The sequence below is a fragment of the Papio anubis genome, chromosome 2 (genome assembly GCF_008728515.1).
Source record: "Papio anubis isolate 15944 chromosome 2, Panubis1.0, whole genome shotgun sequence".
Lineage (NCBI taxonomy): Eukaryota > Metazoa > Chordata > Mammalia > Primates > Cercopithecidae > Papio > Papio anubis.
In genome coordinates this window covers 134373483-134394093 of record NC_044977.1, presented here as the reverse complement: position 1 = coordinate 134394093, position 20611 = coordinate 134373483, and the positions used below count along the sequence as shown (strand labels likewise).

At 40.3% G+C, this 20611-nt stretch overlaps 1 protein-coding gene across 7 annotated transcripts in view; it reads right to left on the bottom strand.

The window, feature by feature from the left end:
• The window catches only part of VEPH1 (ventricular zone expressed PH domain containing 1), a 246439-nt gene that overhangs the window by 154927 nt on the left and 70901 nt on the right, over window positions 1-20611 (bottom strand). For all 7 annotated transcript variants that reach the window (XM_009201463.4, XM_009201468.4, XM_003894911.5 and 4 more), the window contains 2 exons: window positions 15247-15413; window positions 845-1054 (listed from right to left, as the gene is read on the bottom strand). In XM_009201463.4, the coding sequence (XP_009199727.2) occupies window positions 845-1054; window positions 15247-15413 (377 nt within the window). The remainder of the gene's footprint in view (window positions 1-844; window positions 1055-15246; window positions 15414-20611) is intronic.

Below are 20611 nucleotides of genomic sequence, written 5' to 3'. Positions count from 1 at the left end.
TCTGGGTAAGTCACATAACGTTTCTGGTTTTAAATTTTATCCTATGCAGAATCAAGGGATTGAACTTAATGAACTATGAAATTCCTTTTAAAAGTTGGACAATTTTTTATTTATTGAATAGCTAATTATATTATATATACATAGGTTCAAGGAAAAGCTCTCAGTCAATTATAGATTTGTTTTTATTTTAAAATATAAAAATCCTAAATCCCAACATAAAATCATCAGAGAGACATGCATGTCTTTGAAACCTGAATTTCTGAAAACTTTCTTAATTGCTTAATCCCCATAAACTCTGATGGCATCCTGTTGTCCCTACTGAAAGATGCCATTATGCAAATATTTAGCTTAGTACTTTTAAACATCCACAAACGTTTATTTCACTCTCCCAAATAACATCAGTCAGAGGACTGAAAACATTCTGAACCCAGGCACTTATTGACATGATAGCTACAGGCTCTCATTAAAGGGTAGTCTATGAAATCTAATTCTGTGCTTACTGATGGTCTCCTGGGTTAAGAGAAATTGCAACCTGAAATGAGATACAGCTCTTTTATTGGTTGTTGTTACTGCAAAGTGGTCTTGAATCTTTTGGTGCTCTCTCCATTTTAACCCTCCTTCTTCAGGTGACACAGCAGTAATAAAATACTCACTTCCTAAACCTTCCACATAACCCTGCTACTTGACTCACAGGCCATTGCCCATGTAAAAGGATTGAAAGATAAATTGGAACTCCCAGAAATCCCAGGAAATATTTGTATGTCATAGAGCTCCAATAGATTAAATAGGTTGGATTAAGCGCCAGTGCAATTCAGGGGAATGGAGAGAAAAAAAACAAACTTACTTCATCCACATGCCCAACAGCTCCATAAATCCTTGCCATCTGTCCAATGAGGTAGGGGAATCTCTCACCAATCTCTTTCAGCATTGGAAGAAAACCATTCAAAGCCACTGGCTCATAGCCTGCTATCTCTATTAGGATGTTTAGGATGATGTCATTATGGGTTGAATCCTTCAAATGCCCAATTAGGAAAGGAATACACTTCTGAACTACCTATAAAGAGAGAGGGGAGGAGGAGGGAAGAAAGAAGAAGGAAAAAGAAAAGTTAATTAAATTGCAATTAATTTTGAAAGCAAAATTTTTTGTATTAAACCTGAACTCAACACATTCTGGGATTATTAACCTCATTGGTACTCAGGCAAATCTCCCAAGTTTAGAATTTAAAATTTACAATAAAATCTTCAGAGCCTTTAGTTCCTTTTTCTTTTAATCTGTGCCTTACTGTTGAAGAGTGAAGCTTAAAATAATGCTTCAGTGTTGCTATTCAAAAGTCAAGTTTCGATGTGTTATTTCCTCATTGGGAATGGTACATTTCCTCCAACCACCATGAAAGCTGCAATTTAAAGGACAATTTAAGTAGGTAGGAGATCCTTGTTGACTTTAATCAAAGCCTTCAAAATGGAGAAATCCAGTTTAGAAATGTTTAATAAATAAAAATATGAAAGCAGAAAAGATCTCCCACATTTTCTTCAATTTTCCATTTTGATCACAAAAATGTAATAATAAGATAAAATTATTAAAGCAAAATGATTTATACCATAGTCTCATATCTTAATTTTTTTTCTTGATTCTTAATGCTTATATGAATGTAAAGGTGAAATTTATCCAAGAAAATGGAACTCTTTGGTGGAATAAAGACTCTATGTTAATATGTCACATACTGATAATGTAATGAATTGTTTTGTTTGCTAAAATAGAAGAATTAGAAAGGGAAACTTGTGGGAAGCTGAACAACGAAAGTGAAACAGATTTGCCCATCCATATTTCTGCTTTATTTGTTTCTTTTGTTTGTGTTTGATTTACTTTATTGATTTGTCATTTTTTGAGTAGGGTAGACTTTAAATGTAGCTTCCAGTATTAAAACCAAATCTGATACACAGCACCATCTGCCCAAAGTTGAACTCATAATCCACCCCCTGCCAAAAACCTGCTTCTCCCACCACCTCTTCTGGCTCTAAGTGCCTCCTTTTCCTATAAATTACACCATTATCCACCTGGCTACTCAAACTAGAAACTGTTTCTCCCTTACCAGCAGCTATTTTCCAAGCAATCACCAAGTCCTGTTGATTCCAATACCCAAGAATCCCACAGATTTGTCCACTCCCTTCTTTTTATATTCATCCATTCATTCACTCATTCACAAATACTGACTGAGTCCTTCCTATTTGCAAGCTGTAGGTGATGGGGACAGCAATAAGTCTGACAAGATTCACTGTTTAGTAAAGGAGACATTCAGTAAAAGAAATAATCACATCAGAAATGAACAATTATAATTTTAATAAATCCCATGTAGGGAAAATGTAGGGCTCTGTGAGAGACTGTCCCAGGGCCCTAATTGAGGCAAAGGGTCAGGGAAGGTCTCTCTCAGGGGGACATGGAGCTGAGATCCCTGACCCAGGCATCCCACACATGGGTTATTCCAACAGCCTCCTAACAGATCTCCCTGCCCTCAGTCTTGCCCATCCAATCTCTTCTCAGATTTAGCCACAGTGGTGTTTTTTCCTGCCTTAAAACCCTACAGTCACTTGTCCTTTTTTTCATACCTGACTCCTATCCATCTTCCCACATTCAATCCCTTGTCCAATTGGTCCACCTTCCCCAGCCCAGATTCCACTACCTATCGCACATCAACTATGATGAATTTTTTAAAAAAATTCTTAACTTGAGAAATTTTCTTTTGCATCTTGGATTTTACTCATGTGATCTGTTCTGCCTGGAATTCATGTTGCCCCTATTTTGCTTGAGTAGCTCCTGATCATTCTTGAGGCCTCAGATGAACTATTATTTCCTTAAGAAACCTCCCTCAACTCCTCTCTTCTTCCTTCTCAGGCTATAGTGCCCTTGTGGAAGCTCCCACTGTACCCTAAATGGCCCTGAGCAGGTCCTTCACATGATTCCTTCTTACTGCTGCTCTAGATGCCTTTCAGGCTGGATTGAAAGCTCCACAAGGTTAAGCATCATCCCTATCTTGTACACCATTGGACACCTAATGCCTTACACAGAGCTTATCCAGAAGGTGAGTTAATAAGTTTTGAGCAGCAAATCAAAGGAAGATAAATCTAATTTGTATAGAGTGACATCTGAATAAAACATCTCCACCACCCCATAGTAAAGAGTTGTACACAATGTTTAAACATATACTGTCATGTATTACTACAAAACAACTAACAAGAACATAAAAGAAGAACGTTTCTAGATAATTAAAATTATCCTATATAGAGATTTAAACTTCAGATTCATATCCAGTACTTTTGGAGGAAAGAATAGGGCTAGATTCTGGTAAATAGCATATACGAATGCACAGTTCTAGAAATGCTGCCTGTGCATTAGGAAGCAATTGTATGTGCTTCAGGAGAAGCCATGCAAGGCCCCTGGCATATATGGCAGAAGTGTCAGCCAGCTGCTCCAGGTCAGGGCAACATACTTAACCTCACGTTTTTAGCAATGAAAAATGCTTGCACATTTCCTGCCCCATTCTATAAAGTTTCATTTCCCAGTCCTTACTCTTCAGGTCCTATTTCCTGAACACCAAGGTCTTTGTGACATGTGCTTCTCTCATGCCACTTTTACTTTAAAATTTAAACTTCAGCAATACGTCCCAAGCTACATAGCATGGGTTTTAGCTGTTGTCCCATAAAGAACAATTAAGAAGGAAAGAAAAAGAAGAAGAAGTGAAGGAAGGAAGGAAGAGAGAGAAAAGAAAGAAAGAAGAAAGAAGAAAGAAGAAAGAAATGGCGGGTGCAGGCGGGCGGGCTGGGTAGGCGGGCGAGCCGGGCGGGCAGGTAGGCGGGCGGGCAGGCTGATGGCAGGCGGGCGGGCGGATGACCGCCCGCCCGCCGCCGCCGCTATGGGCAGGCGGGCGGGATCGGTGGATCGTTTGCCGCTGACGCCGCGTTCAGCGATCGATCGGATCAGCATTCCGGGGCGCTCGTTCATCATCTACAATTTTACAAATTCAACAAAAGTTGATATTTTTTACTCTGAATTCCGAATAGCCTAAAGTTTGTTACGATGATAGAAAAGATAGATATTTCTTGAAGTTTATCCACACATGAGAGACAAGTCTGCTTTGGGTTTTAGATAGATTATTCTTGGATTAGAAGGAATTTTATTTTCCAAACATAGGGCATTTCCTTAGGCTGGTGTCTTCAGTGCTTCCTCATTGAGAGCTGCCTGCCTGATGCAGGGAATGGTGGGCTTCAATGAGAGCCAAGTAGCCACTAAGAATAAGATTCTGGCTGCAGAGAGCAAGCTGACATGGACTTTGTTCAGGCTGTAAACCATGGACAGCTGAAAAAGCTACCAAACTGGCCTTGTTGCCTCAAATCTCTCTCCCTTCTGTTCAGGCTCCTCACTGCCACCAGACTCATAGCCCTCAAACTCCGATCTGATCACCTCAGGTTTCTCTTAGAGACTTTCAAAATTTTCTCATGGCCCATGGACAAAATTCCAGAGCCATGGTATTCCAGACTCTGGTGTCTTTTTTGATGGGCCTATCTGCAGACTCTTCCCCTATGACCCAGTTACATGGCACTGATCACCCACAGTGGCTTGAACACAGAGAGAAATCTTGTACTTTCAAATTTGATCTCAAATCTCTACTTCTGGGAAATCTTCTCTCCACCCACCCTAACACATGCAGGACCTGACACTAGGGTACAAGCAGAGTCCTTCACACCACAAATACTCAGCCACTATATAAAATGTTCTATCCTCCTCCCTGACAAATGTGCCTTTCTAACAATCTGTGACACTTGATTTGAATTTAGAACATTTGACCTCTGGAGAGAAAATAAGGAGAGATGTCTCCCAGTCCCCATTCCTTGTCCCATACCTTCTCTTCTATTTCCACCCCGGCTTTGCCCTGCATGTGAACACCCCAGTCCACACATGTAAGCTCTTCTAGGCCACCTCTCAAGAATATGGGGTCAACTGTTGGCATGGCTTGTTCTCAGGAGAACAGACCCAAGGACCAAGTATTCACAAGTCCTGGAAGCAGGTTTGAGATACCTGGGAAAGGAATTCCAAGGTCTCAGTTACCTGAACTGAGTTTAGTGGGCAAAAGAGTGGGTGGGAACTGGGGGTGCAAGTAAAGGAGGGCCCAAACAGAATGCTCTAAACCAAGTAGCCCAGCATAGGGCCTCGGCCCTGAATTCCCTGGTTTTTCCTGGGTAGGATTAGTCACTTCCTCTTCCATGCTCCCACAGCAGTCTATTTACGAGTTTGCTATTTTGTCATTGAAGTTTTATAGATACATCTCCCAGACCATGTACACCTTGAGGATACGGCCATCTGAAGACAGTGCTATAACTTAATTTACAGCAATAACATTTCAAATCTTATGTAAAGAATAAATTTTTTGAGCAATTAAAGTCTCAGGATACAAAATCAATATGCAAAAATCACTAGCATTCCTATATACCAACAGCAGGCAAGCAAAGAGCCAAATCATGAATAAATTCCCATTCACAATTGCTACAAAGAGAATAAAATACCTTGGAATACAGCTAACAAGAGAAGTGAAGGACCTCTTCAAGGAGTACTACAAACCACTGCTCAAGAAAATCAGAGAGGACACAAACAAATGGAAAAACATTCCATGGTCATGGATAGGAAGAATCAATATTGTGAAAATGGCCATACTGCCCAAAGCAATTTACAGATTCAATGCTATTCTTATGAAACTACCACTGACCTTCACAGAATTAGAAAAAACTACTTTAAAATTCATTTGGAACCAAGGAAGAGCCTAAATAGCCAAGACAATCCTAAGCAAAAAGAATAAAACTGGAGGCATTATACTACCCAACTTCATACTAAACTGCAAGCCTGCAGTAACCAAAACAGCAGAGTACTGGTACAAAAACAGACACACAGACCAATGGAACAGAATAGAGATCTCAGAAATAAGACTGCACATTTACAATCATTTGATCTTCAACAAACCTGACAAAAACAACCAAGGGGGAAAGGATTTTCTATTCAATAAACTGTGCTGGGAGAAGTGACCAACCATATGCAGAAAACTGAAACAGGACCTGTTCCTTACGCCTTATACAAAAATTAACTCAAGATGGATTAAAGACTTAAATGTAAAACCCCAAACGATCAAAACTCTAGAAGAAAATCGAGGCAATACTATTCAGGACATAGGCACAGGCAAAGATTCATGATGAAAACATCAAAAGCAATTGCAAGAGAAGCAAAAATTGACAAATGGGATCTAATTAAATAGCTTCTGCACAGCAAAAGAAACTATCATTAGAGTGAACAGAAAATCTATAGAATGGGAGAAGATTTTTGCAATCTATCAATCTGATAAAGGTCTAATATCCAGAATCTACAAGGAACTTAAACAAATTTGCAAGAAAAAAAACAAACAACCCAATTAAAAAGTGGGCAAAGAATGTGAACAGCCATTTCTCAAAAGAAGACATTCTTGTGGTCAACAAACATGAAAAGAAGCTCAACATCGCTGATCATTAGAGAAATTCAAATCAAAACCACAATGAGATACTGTCCCATGCCAGTCAGGATAGCAGTTACTAAAAAGTCAAGAAGAAATAAATGCTGGCGAGGTTGTGGAGAAAATGGAACATTTTTACACTATTGGTGGGAATGTAAATTAGTTCAACCATTTTGGAAGATAATGTGGTGATTCTTCAAAGACCCAGAACCAGAAATAGCATTTGACCCAGCAATCTCATTAGTGTGTATATACCCAAAGGAATATAAATCATTCTATTATAAAGATACATGCATGCATATGTTCATTGCAGCACCATTTGCAATACCAAAGACATGGGGTCAACCCAAGTACCCATCAATGATAGACTGGATAAAGAAAATGTGGCACATATATACCATGGACTACTATGCAGTCATAAAAAGGAACAAGATCATGTCCTTTGCAGGGACATGGATGGAGCTGGAAACCACTATACTCAGCAAACTAATGCAGAAACAGAAAACCAAACACCACATATTCTCATTTATAAGTGGGAGGTGAACGATGAGAATACAAGCATATGATGTGGGAAGGGTGGAGCAACACACACTGGGGCCTGTTGGGAGGCTAGGGGGAGGGAGAGAATCAGGTAGAATAGCTAATGCGTGCTTGGCTTAATAACCAGGTGATGGGTTGATCTGTGCAGCAAACCACCATGGCACACATTTACCTGTGTAATAGACCTGCACATCCTGCCCATGTACCCCAGAACTTAAAAGTTGAAGGAGAAAAAAAAAAAAGAGCAATTATGCACACACATGTGTGTTGGCACACACTTTCTCTTCAATTAGTCTTCATGCCCAGTTTTATTTGTAATTACTTTGGCTAGCATTAAGAATCTACTAATCTCTAGAAATCTACAAAATGACTGCCATTCTTTTTATTTACTAATTCCCACCGTACTGAAATATATTATATATTCCAAAAACCATAGTTCTGCTCTAAATTTAAGAACAGTCTATATATTCCAGCACTCCATCTTCTTAACATTCTGTAAATGACTTCTTATTTTAAATAAATACCAAAAGTGACCCTGAGTATTGTTGGCTTCGGTTAGGTGTGTGAATAGAAATGCTCTACATTGTTGTGTGAAAATCCTAGAAAATAATTCTCTCCTCTAGGGAACACATCACAAAAGCAGCTCCTCTGTGTCTGAACATTCATCACCGGAAGACTGCCCTTGCCACTTCCTGCCACTCATTGCTGTGTGCTTGGGGCTAGAAGCTAATGTCCCAGGGATAACAACAGATGTGCTTATATGTGTAACTAAACTCTGTTCCTTTCATTGGCTAGACTACAGCATGGTTTACAGCAGCCAAGATTACAGACTTGATTCTCACAAAGGCCACTGGGAAAACTGACCATCCAGCCTTTTTCCATAAATGGATCCTGAGAATTCTCTGGAGGTACCAGGTATAAATTACTAGCCAGGAACTGCCTCCTCCCATCTGACAAGGATAGTGTCCTGAAAAGTAGGATGCCCAGAGGGCAATGATGGAGGAAGGGGACCCACCTACTCAGTTAGCCACATCCTGGAGCTCACAGATACGTGGATGTTGAAGCGAGGCTACCGTCACAGTCTCATGGACTAGTCAGCTTTATGTAGAGAAATTTTTTTCAAGGGCCAACTGTTGATCCTCCAGCCTTGGAAAACCATGTTATCCCAGGTCACAGAGGGTGAGTAGTGAGAAGGGCATTTGGGACACATGAAACATCCCTGCACATTGCCTTCCCTAGGGAGCCCACTCAGTTTACCTCCAAGTTACACAGCATCAGGAATGCTTTAATGCAGGAACAGAAGCTTTACTTGAATTCCAGTTTCATGAAGTCAAAGTCTCCTTATTTAGCTTCCTCTTTTGCCTGAAATGAATTAGGCTTAACTTGAAAGCTTCAGTCTAAATTTCTGGTTGTCGCCACTTATTTCCCTTCTCAGTAAACCATTTCTCCACATATCCTTCCATCTCCCTTGCTCACTGTCTAATTAAGGAAGGGGTGAGAGAGAAGGTGAATCAGGTGGTTTCTGTATTGTACCACCTGTGGTGACAGACCCTTTGAAATCAAGGGTGCACTCTAGTTCTAGGGGTGCTGGCAGCAGGAACAGAGCATGAAGAGCTGAGGGAGGCAAGTGGAGAGGCCGCTTTGCCATGAAGGTAGGGCTGACAGGAAATGGGACTCCACAATCCCCCCTCCATTACAACTTCTTCTCCCCAGGTAGGATCCCGGTATTGGTGGGGTCCATCCACATCACTCTAGGTGCTCCCTAAACCCTGGCCTCTTTGTTCTGGGATCCACATGCAGCACCCACAATACCTAGCAGAACATGAGTTCACCCTCTCCTCATTTTGTTTACTCTCCTTCTCTTGTCTAGCCACGCTCCAACTGCCCTCTCTTCCTCACCTTCTCCTGTATCTTCTGGAACTTTCATTTGCTTCACAAGCCACAGCCTTACAGCCTTGATTCTTTAGTGTGTTGAGGTCAAAAGATTTCATTGGTTGGAATTAGACTGGGTTTGTATTGCAGCTTGGCCTGATCTATCTGGCTTTGGGAAAGTGACCTAGCTAGTGTGAGGCCCAGATGGTTTTAGGATGGTTTTAGGGAAGGTAGTATGACTCTGATGGTCAGTGGGGGACATGAAAGTTGAAAGGCTGATAAAGATGAAGTGCATGTGAAAAGCCACCTCAGCCACCAAGTCACCCTTTGGTACCACCACTGTTCTTAATAACCTCTCCAAACTTTGGCTTCTCTATTTATAAAATAAAAAGCTTGTTGTGGGAAATAAATGAGACGTCTGTGATACACCTACATAGTGCCTGGTACATGGTATGAGCTCAGTCACTATTAGTGCTATTGTCCACCCTCCCCTGCCTGCTGGGACCAGCACTGAGAAAACTCCTCCTCTGTTAGCCTTCTCTACAGTGGAAGTGGAAGCTGCCCAGTTATTTCCCCAGTTGGAGACCTCTGTTCTAGGTGATCCAATAATCCTTCAACTCCACTCCTCAACCCAAACTCTATGGCAGTTTTGCTCATCCTTTCTGTCCTCAGTCCTTTCCAAAATTGGTTCTCTCACTTGTGCTCTGGAATACATTCCCCATCTTCCTCCAGCACCTTGTTCTGTCTCCTATTTCCTCTCGCGTCTTCAATCCCTTTTTCTTATTGTGTCTTTAACCCTCCTTGTTTCTTCTAAACTTCCTGAATTGGCAGTCCATACTCATATGGTCCTTTCCTAACCTTCCCTTCCACATGCAATCCACAATAAATAACTGACTTCTCCCACTCCACCTCACAAATGCTGCCTTTTGTAAAAAAGATACAACTGATGAGCCCCAATTGCCAAATCCAAGGTCAATGCCTGCCTCTTGTCTTTTTTACTTCTCTAGACCTTGACCCTGTTGAGCCACTTTTTCCCCTTTCACAGCATGAATTTTCCTGGTTCTTCATGTCTTCACTCTTTTTGTCTCTTGTTAATTTGTTCATTTCTTAATTCAATAACTTTGTATTCACATCATACTATGTGACCCAGCACTACACTAGGGAGTGCATATGAATATGTAGATAAGAGTCCTATGTACCTTAAGGAGTTTATCGTACACCAAAAGAAACAGTCTTGCAAAAATAATGACATATTGCTCTAGGGGCAACAGGGACAGTGCATACCAATAACATAGAACTCCCCAGTCCTCTGCCTGAGCTCTAGCCTTGCTACTCAAAGTGTGGTCCCTTGAAGCAACAGCAGCAGCACCATATGGGTACTTGTAAAAAAGACACAGTTGGGTCCCCAATTGTGTCTACTGAACCTACTGAACCAAAACCCCTGGGATTGAGGCCCAGGCATTGGTCATCCTTGTTGGTCTCATCTCCTGAAGCTTCCTGTGAATTCTGCTCTCCAATATCCAAGATTCCCAGCTCTGAATCATCCACATAAAAGTATGCATTTTTCAGGGTATGGCTCTGATGTCACTCCCTTTGTGGGACTTCATGGCATCTATTTCCCCCTAAAATAGAATTCATTACCCCCTCTCTCTGTTTATGCCATTTGCAAAGCATTTATCACCTTGTTTAATTTGGTTCTATCTTTGTTCTCAGTTTGGTTCTATGAATATTTATTGAGCACTATCAGATACTGTGGAAAAGTCTAAGATACAGAGGAAAGAAGAAATCATTTCTTGTCAAAGGAGCTTGCAGTCTATTGTGGCTAATTATGCATACAACTATTCTTTCTTGCTTTTCTTTGAATAATCTGGATGTTGAATACAAATGTTCCAGTCTTCACTTTAGCATTGATTTTTTTTCAAGTGGTGGATAGCGAAATTATAAAGAAATGGGACAACCATAATTGAATAACCTTGGGCTAACCATTCATATTCACTGGGCACACATGTTGGTTGATATGGTTTGGCTCTGTGTCCTCACCCAAATCTCATCTTGAATTGTACTCCCGTAAGTTCCACATGTTGTGGGAGGGACCTAGTAGGAGATAATTTGAATAATGGGGGCAGTTTCCCCCAAACGTTTTTCATGGTAGAGAATAAGTCTCATGAGATCTCATGGTTTTATCAGGGGTATCCAAAAATGAGAGGCCTCATTTTCTCTTACTGCCACCATGTAAGAAGTGCCTTTTGCCTCCCACCATGATTCTGAGGCCTCTCCAGCCATGTGGAACTGTAAGTCGAATTAAACCTCTTTTTCTTCCCAGTCTTGGGTATGTCTTTATCAGCAGCATGAAAGCTGACTAATACAGTAAATTGGTACCAGTAGAGTGGGGCGTTGCTGAAAAGACACCTGAAAACTTGGATGTGACTTTGAAACTGGGTAACAGGCAGCAGTTGGAACAGTTTGGAGGGTTCAGAAGAAAACAGGAAAATGTGGGAAAATTTGGAACTTCCTAGAGACTTGTTGAACAGCTTTGACCAAAACACTGAAAGGGATATAGACAGTAAGGTCCAGGCTGAGGTGGTCTCAGATGGAGATGAGAAACTTGTTGGAAACTACAGCAAAGGTGATGCTTGTTATGTTTTAGCAAAAAGACTGGTAGCATTTTGCCCCTGCCCTAGGGATTTCTGGAACTTTGAACTTGAGAGAGATGATTTAGGGTATCTGGCAAATAAGTTTCTAAGCAGCAAAGCATTCAAGAGGTGACTTGGGTGCTGTTAAAGACATTCAGTCTTATAAGGGAAGTAGAGCATAAAAGTTTGGAAAATTTGCAGCCTGATAATGTGATAGAAAAGAAAAACCCATTTTCTGAGGAGAAATTCAAGCTGGCTGCAGAAATTTGCATAAGTAACAAGGAGCCAAATGTTAATCCCCAAGACAATGGGGAAAATGTGTCCAAGGCATGTCAGAAGTCTTCATGGCAGCCCCTCCCATCACAGGCCCAGAGACCTAGGAGGAAAAAATGGTTTCATGGGCAAGGCCCAGGGCCCCCATGCTGTGAGCAGTCTAGGGACTTGGTGCCCTGTGTCCTAGACACTCTCACTGTGACTGAAAGGGGCCAAAGTACAGCTCGGGCCATGACTTCAGAGGGTGCAAACCCCAAGCCTTGACAATTTCCATGAGGTGTTGAGCCTGCAGGTACACAAAAGTCAAGAATTGAGGTTTGGGAACCTCTGCCTAGATTTCAGAGGCTGTATGGAAATGCCTGGATGTCCAGACAAAAGTTTGCTTCAGGGGCAGGGCTCTCATGGAGAACCTTTCCTAAGGCAGTGCAGAAGGGAAATGTGGGGTCAGAGCCTCCACACAGAGTCCCTACCGGGGCACCAGCCTGTGAAAGCAGCCAGGAGAGAGGCTGTACCCTGAAAAGTCACAGGGGTGGAGCTGCCGAAGAACCCCTGCATTGGTGTGACTCAGATGCGAGACATAGAGTCAATGGAGGTCATTTCGGAGCTTTAATATTTGAGTGCCCTGCTGGATTTCAGACTTGCATGGGACCTGTAGCCCCTGGCTTTGACCAATTTCTCCCATTTGGAACAGTTGTATTTATCCAATGTAACTTGCTTTTGATTTTACAGGCTCATAGGCAGAAGGCACTTGCCTTATCTTAGATGAAATTTTGGACTGTGGATTTTGGACTGTGTTAATGCTGAAATGAGTTAAGACTTTGAGGGACTGCTGGGAAGGCATGGTTGGTTTTGAAATGTGAGGAAATGAGATTTGGATGGGCCAGGGATGTAGTGTTATGGTTTGGCTCAGTGTCCCCACCAAAATCTCATCTTGAATTGTACTCCCATGATGCCCAAATGTTGTGGGAGGGATGCAGTGGAAGATAATTTGAATTATGGGGGTGGTTTCCCCCATACTGTTCTCCTGGTAGTGAATAAGTCTCATGAGATCTGAAGGTTTTATCAGGGTTGTCTGCTTTTGCATGGGGTTTCTCATTTTCTCTTCCTGCCACCATGTAAGGAGTGCTTTTTGTCTCCTGCCATGATTCTGAGGCCTCCCCAGCCATGTCGAACTGTAAGTCTAATTAAATCTCTTTTCTTCCCAGTCTTGGGTATGTCTTTATCAGCAGCATGAAAACAGAATAACACATTGGTACTCTCCAAAATCCATTTCGAATTCCCTCTTCCTGGCAGCCTCTAGTTTCTGTCTGTGTATCCTCCAGTTCAAGAGAAGCTCTAGAGGTAGAGCATGTATCCTAAACAGACAGAATATCAAGACTTCTGTTGGCTGCTGGTGGCAGTGATAGATGCAGGAGAAGCATAGTGCCAAGAGAGCCTCTAGCACCTATTTGGAAATGACAAGGAGAAAGCCTGTGGAAAATGGAAGCCTAGAAGTCAAATCTGAGAAATCAAAATAGAGAAGTTGTTTGTTCATATTATTTTTGAACCAAACCTCATCTGATTTTTTTCCCATCACATTAGCTATAAATTCCTATCATTGATGAAACTATTGTGGTTTGGGTGTTCTATTACTGATAATCATAAGCATCCTAATTGTTATAATATTCTACTTGAATCCAAAGAACAATAACTGATTTGCTATCTGAGAAATGAACCTTTGCTCTCACTATAGGCTGATTAATTCACAAATAAAGTTTAGTATAGTTCTTTCTCTTGGTCTTACCTGAGAAACTACAGATTCCTAGAACTGCATGAAGACATTAAACTTTCTTTAACGCCATTCTACAATAGCTACAGATTCGCACATCTCTTGCCTTTTTTTTGTTTGTTTTGTGTTTTTTGAGACAGAGTCTCACTGTATCACCCAGGCTGGAGTTCAGTGGCTTGATCTCAGCTCACTGCAACCTCTGTCACCTGGGTTCAAGCGATTCTCCTGCCTCAGCCTCCGGAGTAGCTGGGATTACAGGCTCCTGCCACCACACCCGGCTAATTCTTCTTTATATTTTTTATTTTTTTGAGACCGAGTCTTGCTCTGTTGCCCAGGCTGGAGTGCAGTGGCGCAATCTTGGCTCAGTGCAACTTCTGCCTCCTGAGTTCAAGTGATTCTCCTGCTTCAGCCTCCTGACTAGCTGGAATAACAGGCACGCACCACCATACCCAGCTAGTTTTTGTATTTTTAGTAGAGACAGGGTTTCACCATGTTGGTCATGTTGGTTGAACTCCTGACCTCGTGATCTGCCTGCCTCAGCCTCCCAAAGTGCTGGGATTACAGGCATGAGCTACTGCACTCAGCCTAATTTTTGTATTTTTAATAGAGACAGGGTTTCACCATCTTGGCCAGGCAGGTCTTGAACTCCTGACCTTCTGATCCACCCGCCTCAGCCTCCCAAAGTGCTGGGATTACAGCCATGAGCCATTACTCTGCCTGGCCCATTTGTTGCTTTTCATTACTGTATCTGTATGGTTAATTTTTTAATTTTTAATTTTTATTTATTTATGTCTTTATTTTTGAGACAGGGTCTCACTCTGTCACCCAGGCTGGAGTGCAGTGGCATGATTTTGGCTCACTGTAGCCTCAATTTCCCTGGCTCAGGTGATTCTCCCACCTCAGCCTCCTGAGTAGCTAGGACTACAGGTGCCTCCTCCATGCCCTGCTAATTTTTGTATTTTTTGTATAGACAGAGTTTCACCATGTTGTTCAGACTGGCCTCAAGTGATTCACCCACCTCAGCCTCCCAAAATATTGAGCTTACAGGCACGAGCCACCATGCTTGGCCTGTGATGGTTAATTTTATATGTCAATATGACTGGGTCATGGGGCACCCAAGTATTTTATTAAAGATTATTTCTGGGTGTGTCTGTGAGGATGATTTCAGATGAGATTAGCATTTTAATGGATTGACTAAATAAAGCAGATTGCCCCTGCAGTATGGGTGGGCCTCATCCAATTATCTGAGGGCCTGAAAAGAACAAAAAGGTGGAGGAAGAGAGAATTTACTCTCTCTGCCTGATTTTGTGAGCTGGAACATTGGTCTCTCCTGTCCTCAGACTGTAACTTATGCCATCGGCTCTCCAGTTCTCAGGCTTTCAGACTTGAATTGAAATTATGCCACTGGTTTTCCTTGGCATCTAGCTTGCAGATGACAGATGGGACTTCTTAGCCTCCATAATTTCATGAGCCAATTTCTCATTATACAAATATAATAAGTAGATGAGTGCTTTCACTTAAAAATGGACATGTATAAATGTATGAGACAGGAAATCCTAAGCACATATGCTGTTCACACACAAAGAAACATGCCTGGTTGCGTGGACCATGACATATACAATGTACTTTTTACCTCGAGTTGTTTTTTCTTTGCTGCTACATGCAAAAGCCGTAGTAGATGGTACTGTTCTGGCTGTTCCAGCTGAGACATCAAGGCCAGGAGTTCTGTCAGGTGTCTCTTAATTGGCTGAGGCTGCTTTTCATACACAGCAGGTAACACTCTCAACAACATGGTGTTACCTGTTAAGGGAACAATAAAGGAAATGATGACTTTATCAAGCCATGAGCAACAGAAATAACATTATTACCAATGTAATAATATTGGCACTTACATATTAAATAGCACAGACTGATGGCCAATTCTTTTACTAAAAATAACGTGGTACCTTATTCTGAGATTAAAATGTGATTTACTCTGATTCCACAAAAGGAAATATTTTATGATATAATCAGCACCATTAACTAATGAAAAATTTTCCTGAGTAATGCACCATGGGGATAGAGGAACTCTGACAGTAATCAGACCACACCCTTTTGAAGGAAACAGTTCCAGTAAAGAATTACTGATGATAAACAAAATTTGGATGATGTTTAAATGAAAGCTAAACAGTGCTATAATCATGGACCTAAATGAAACTGAACAACAGAAAAAGTGCAGAGGAATTAATTCACATTCCTGGAAGATACAGAATCATAATTTAGTCAACTCACATACAGAAACTATGCTTATTTTATGAATAGTTTAAGAAGTAGTAGTGCAAATTTAAATCCACAATTTCTGCACTATTTCAAGGGAAGTTTAGCCTCAGCTGGTTTGTCACACATAATTGCCTCAAAGATATGTATGGACAACTAGATTTATAATGCCAAACCTCAAGAAATATATTACATAAGGTATAGAAACTTATCTGCAATCAACATATGGGCAACATCTGCTTATCACTATATGGTATGGATTTTTTTTTCTCAAAATCCTCACAAGTACTTAAATGTCTCAGGGGAATTGTTTCTAGGGATTTCTTGAACAATAATTTTCTTGACTCTATTTACTTTTACTTTAAATTTGGCTTTGTATATAGAAGCCATATACAGAAAGAATCAAATAAGCATGAATTACACATATATGGACCTTCATTAAATGGTAGGAACATGCCTATATATAAAAGACAATTATTAAAGAAAGAAGGCCAGAATTTTCAGAATATCAATATCTAAATTTAATGAAAGTGTGATTCTGGATAAAATTGAATGAATTTGGGAGACAATAAAAAATGAGAATTTTTTTCCCCACATGTAGTTCATAGAATAAGTCTAAAACAGGTTTTATCATGTTCTCCAGAATACAAATTGTTGAAAATATTTACAGTTTTCTTTAAAATGTTGTGTTCACCAGTATTTATTTTCAATAATTTAATTTTCAACAATTTGCTTTGTTTTTTGTTTATTTTACTATGAGTGTCTCCTTAAAAGATCAGGAATTTTTTTAATGCAATACCCAATTTGTACAGCCCACATTAGATCATAGAACTTAGTTATGAGGACATACTGATCAACTGCTAAAAATGGTCACGTTAAAAGGGACTGTAGTTGCCATCTAAGACAGGAAACTATGGTGTGGCATTTTGTTACAAAACTCACTACAGGCCCTGGGAGCCTTGAAGGGAAAAACCCTAGATTAGTCATTTTCAGCTGACTTGAATTTCAATCAAATAATACAAAAATAAATGCAGAACTTTTGCAGAAATCTTATAAATTCCATTAGTAAATAATACCTTCTTTTAAATTATGAAATAGTTCAAGTCATCAAACAATTGTAGGCAATAATATAAGGAGCATTGGCATGCCTACCAACCAGATTTGTCAAAACTTAACCTTATATCATAATTGCTTTTCATCCCATTTGTTTCCTTTTCTCCCCAGAGGCAACCATCATCCTAAAGGTAGTATTTATGATCTCCATAAGTATTTTTACACTTTAATTACATGCGTATGTATCAATAAACATTTTATAGTATGGTTTTTGATGTTTTAAAATTTTATATGAATACCATCATACTCTACATATCCCTTTGCAACTTATTTTTTTTTCTATTCAACATTTTGTAGAAGTTGTACCTCCAAGAAGCTCTCCTTCATTTATTCTAACAGCCATGTGTTATTCCAATGTATAAATATGCAACAACTTATTTTTATACACTCTGTGATTGAAAGACATTATGTGGTTATTATTATTCGTTGCTATAATCAATAATGCTGAAATAACTGTCTCTGTGCAAAAATGAGAGATATTTCATAGGGTAGTGTTTCTGAGTCTAATGTGCTTAGAAGTCACTGGGCATATCTTTAAAACACAGATGTTGATTCAATAGGTTGGAGGTAGGGTTTGAGAGTCTGAATTTCTAACCAGCTCTCAGGTGACACTGATGGTCCCTGGACCACATAGTTAAGTGGCAAAGCACTGGGTATGTCCCTAGGAGTTGACTTGGTAGATGTTCCAAAATTTCTTTGTGAAGCAGTTGTATTCATTTTCTATAGCTGTCATTAGAAATTATCTCAAAATTAGTGGCCTAAAATAACACAAATTTATTATCTTATATTTCGGTAGTTCAGAAGTCTGACGTAAGCCTCACTAACATAAAATCAAATGTGTGCCCAGGGTTGGGTTCCTTCCTGGAGGCTCTAGGAGAGAATTTGTTTCCTTGGCTTAACCAGTGATATACTTTGGCTCCGTGTCCCCACCTAAATCTCATCTTGAATTGTAATCCTCACGTGTCGAGGGAGGGTCTTGGTGGGAGGAGGTTGTATCATTAGGATGATTTTATCCATGCTGTTTTCGTGATAGTGAGGGCGTTCTCATGAGATCTAATGGTTTAAAAGTGGCAGTTTCCCCTTTACTCTCCCTCTCTCCTGCTGCCATGTAAGATGTGCCTTGTTTCGCCTTTGCTTTCTGACAGGATCGTAAGTTTCCTGACGCCTCCTCAGCCACGTGGAACTGTGAGTCAACTGTGAGTCGTGCCCTACAAAGGACACAAACTCATCCTTTTTTATGGCTGCATAGTATTCCATGGTGTATATGTGCCACATTTTCTTAATCCAATCTGTCACAGATGGACATTTGGGTTGATTCCAAGTCTTTGCTATTGTGAATAGTGCTACAATAAACATATGTGTTCATGTGTCTTTATAGCAGCATGATTTATAATCCTTTGGGTATATACCCAGTAATGGGATGGCTGGGTCAAATGGTATTTCTAGTTCTATATCCTTGAGGAATCGCCACACTGTCTTCCACAATGGTTGAACTAGTTTACAGTCCCACCAACAGTGTAAAAGTGTTCCTATTTCTCCACATCCTCTCCAGCACCTGTCATTTCCTGATTTTTTTAATGATTGCCATTCTAACTTGTGTGAACAAAGCTGGAGGCATCATGCTACCTGACTTCAAGCTATATTACAAGGCTACGGTAACCAAAACAGCATGGTACTGGTACCAAAACAGAGATATAGACCAATGGAACAGAACAGAGTCCTCAGAAATAATACCACACATCTACAGCTATTTGATCTTTGACAAACCTGACAAAAACAAGCAATGGGGAAAGGATTCCTTATTTAATAAATGGTGCTGGGAAAATTGGCTAGCCGTAAGTAGAAAGCTAAAACTGGATCCTTGCCTTACTCCTTATAGGAAAACTAAATCAAGATGGATTAGAGACTTAAATGTGAGACCTAAAACCATAAAAACCCTAGAAGAAAACCTAGGGAATACCATTCAGGACATAGGCATGGGAAAGGACTTCATGTCTAAAACACCAAAAGTAACAGCAACAAAAGCCAAAATTGACAAATGGGATCTAATTAAACTAAAGAGCTTCTGCACAGCAAAAGAAACTACCATCAGAGTGAACAGGCAACCTACAGAATGGAAGAAAATTTTTGCAATCTACTCATCTGACAAAGGGCTAATATCCAGAACCTACAAAGAAATCAAACAAATTTACAAGAAAAAAACAAACAACCCCATCAAAAAGTGGGCAAAGGATATGAACAGACACTTCTCAAAAGAAGACATTCATACAGCCAATAGACACATGAAAAAATGCTCATCATCCCTCACCATCACAGAAATGCAAATCAAAACCACAATGAGATACCATCTCACACCAGTTAAATAAGGTGTTATAATTAGCTGTGTCTTATATTAAATTGTTGCTTAGGTATCCCATAGCTGTTGTTGCTACTGTAAACGAAAACTTTATTTTCATAGGCGTTTTCTATTTATGTGCTAGTATTAATAAAGCAATAGATTTTTGTATGTTGATCTTATATCCAACAAAAGTTGCTCAGTTCTTATTAGTAATGTCTTTTGAGTCTCTTAGATTTTTCTGTATGTGGATGATCCACTCATGATAAATGATAACAACTTTATTTCTTTCCATCCTAATCCTTATGTTTCTTCTCCTTATATCCTTATGTCCTACTTTACGGGCAGGGACTTCCAATACACGCTTCGATGAATAGAGTCACTGTCCACGGGTATCCTTGTGTTAAGCCTGTTTTCAAAAGTATGTTACCATGGATTTACAATTACATATGTATCTGTTTCTATGGGTTTTGGTATTTATGTTTTTTCAGTTTAAGTAAGTTCCTGTCTGCTTTCTAGTTTGATTATTTTGAGTGTTGAATTTTAGCAAACATTTTTCTCATCTGTTGATATGATTATGCTTCTCCTATAAACTGTTAATGTAATACATTAACAGCTATCCTAACATTTAATCAATCTTGCAGTCTTAGAATAAACTCAACTTGCTAATGATATATTTTTATGCATATTGCTGTGCATAATGTGTATTTTTATGCATATTGCTGTGTCTATTTGGCTAATACTTTATTTAGAGCTATTGTATCTATATTCTTTTTTTTTTTTTTTTTTGAGACGGAGTCTCGCTCTGTCGCCCAGGCTGGAGTGCAGTGGCCGGATCTCAGCTCACTGCAAGCTCCGCCTCCCGAGTTTACGCCATTCTCCTGCCTCAGCCTCCCGAGTAGCAGGGACTGCAGGCACCCGCCACCTCGCCCGGCTAGTTTTTTGTATCTTTTAGTAGCGATGGGGTTTCACAGTGTTAGCCAGGATGGTCTCCATCTCCTGACCTCGTGATCCGCCCGCCTCGGCCTCCCAAAGTGCTGGGATTACAGGCGTGAGCCCCTGCGCCTGGCTGCATCTACATTCTTTTTTTTATGTTTGTTTGTTTATTTATTTATTTATTTATTTTTGAGACTGAGTCTGGCTCTGTCGCCCAGGCTGGAGTGCAGTGGCCGGATCTCAGCTTACTGCAAGCTCCACCTCCCGGGTTTACGCCATTCTCCTGCCTCAGCCTCCCGAGTAGCTGGGACCACAGGCGCCCGCCACTTCGCCAGGCTAGTTTTTTGTATTTTTTAGT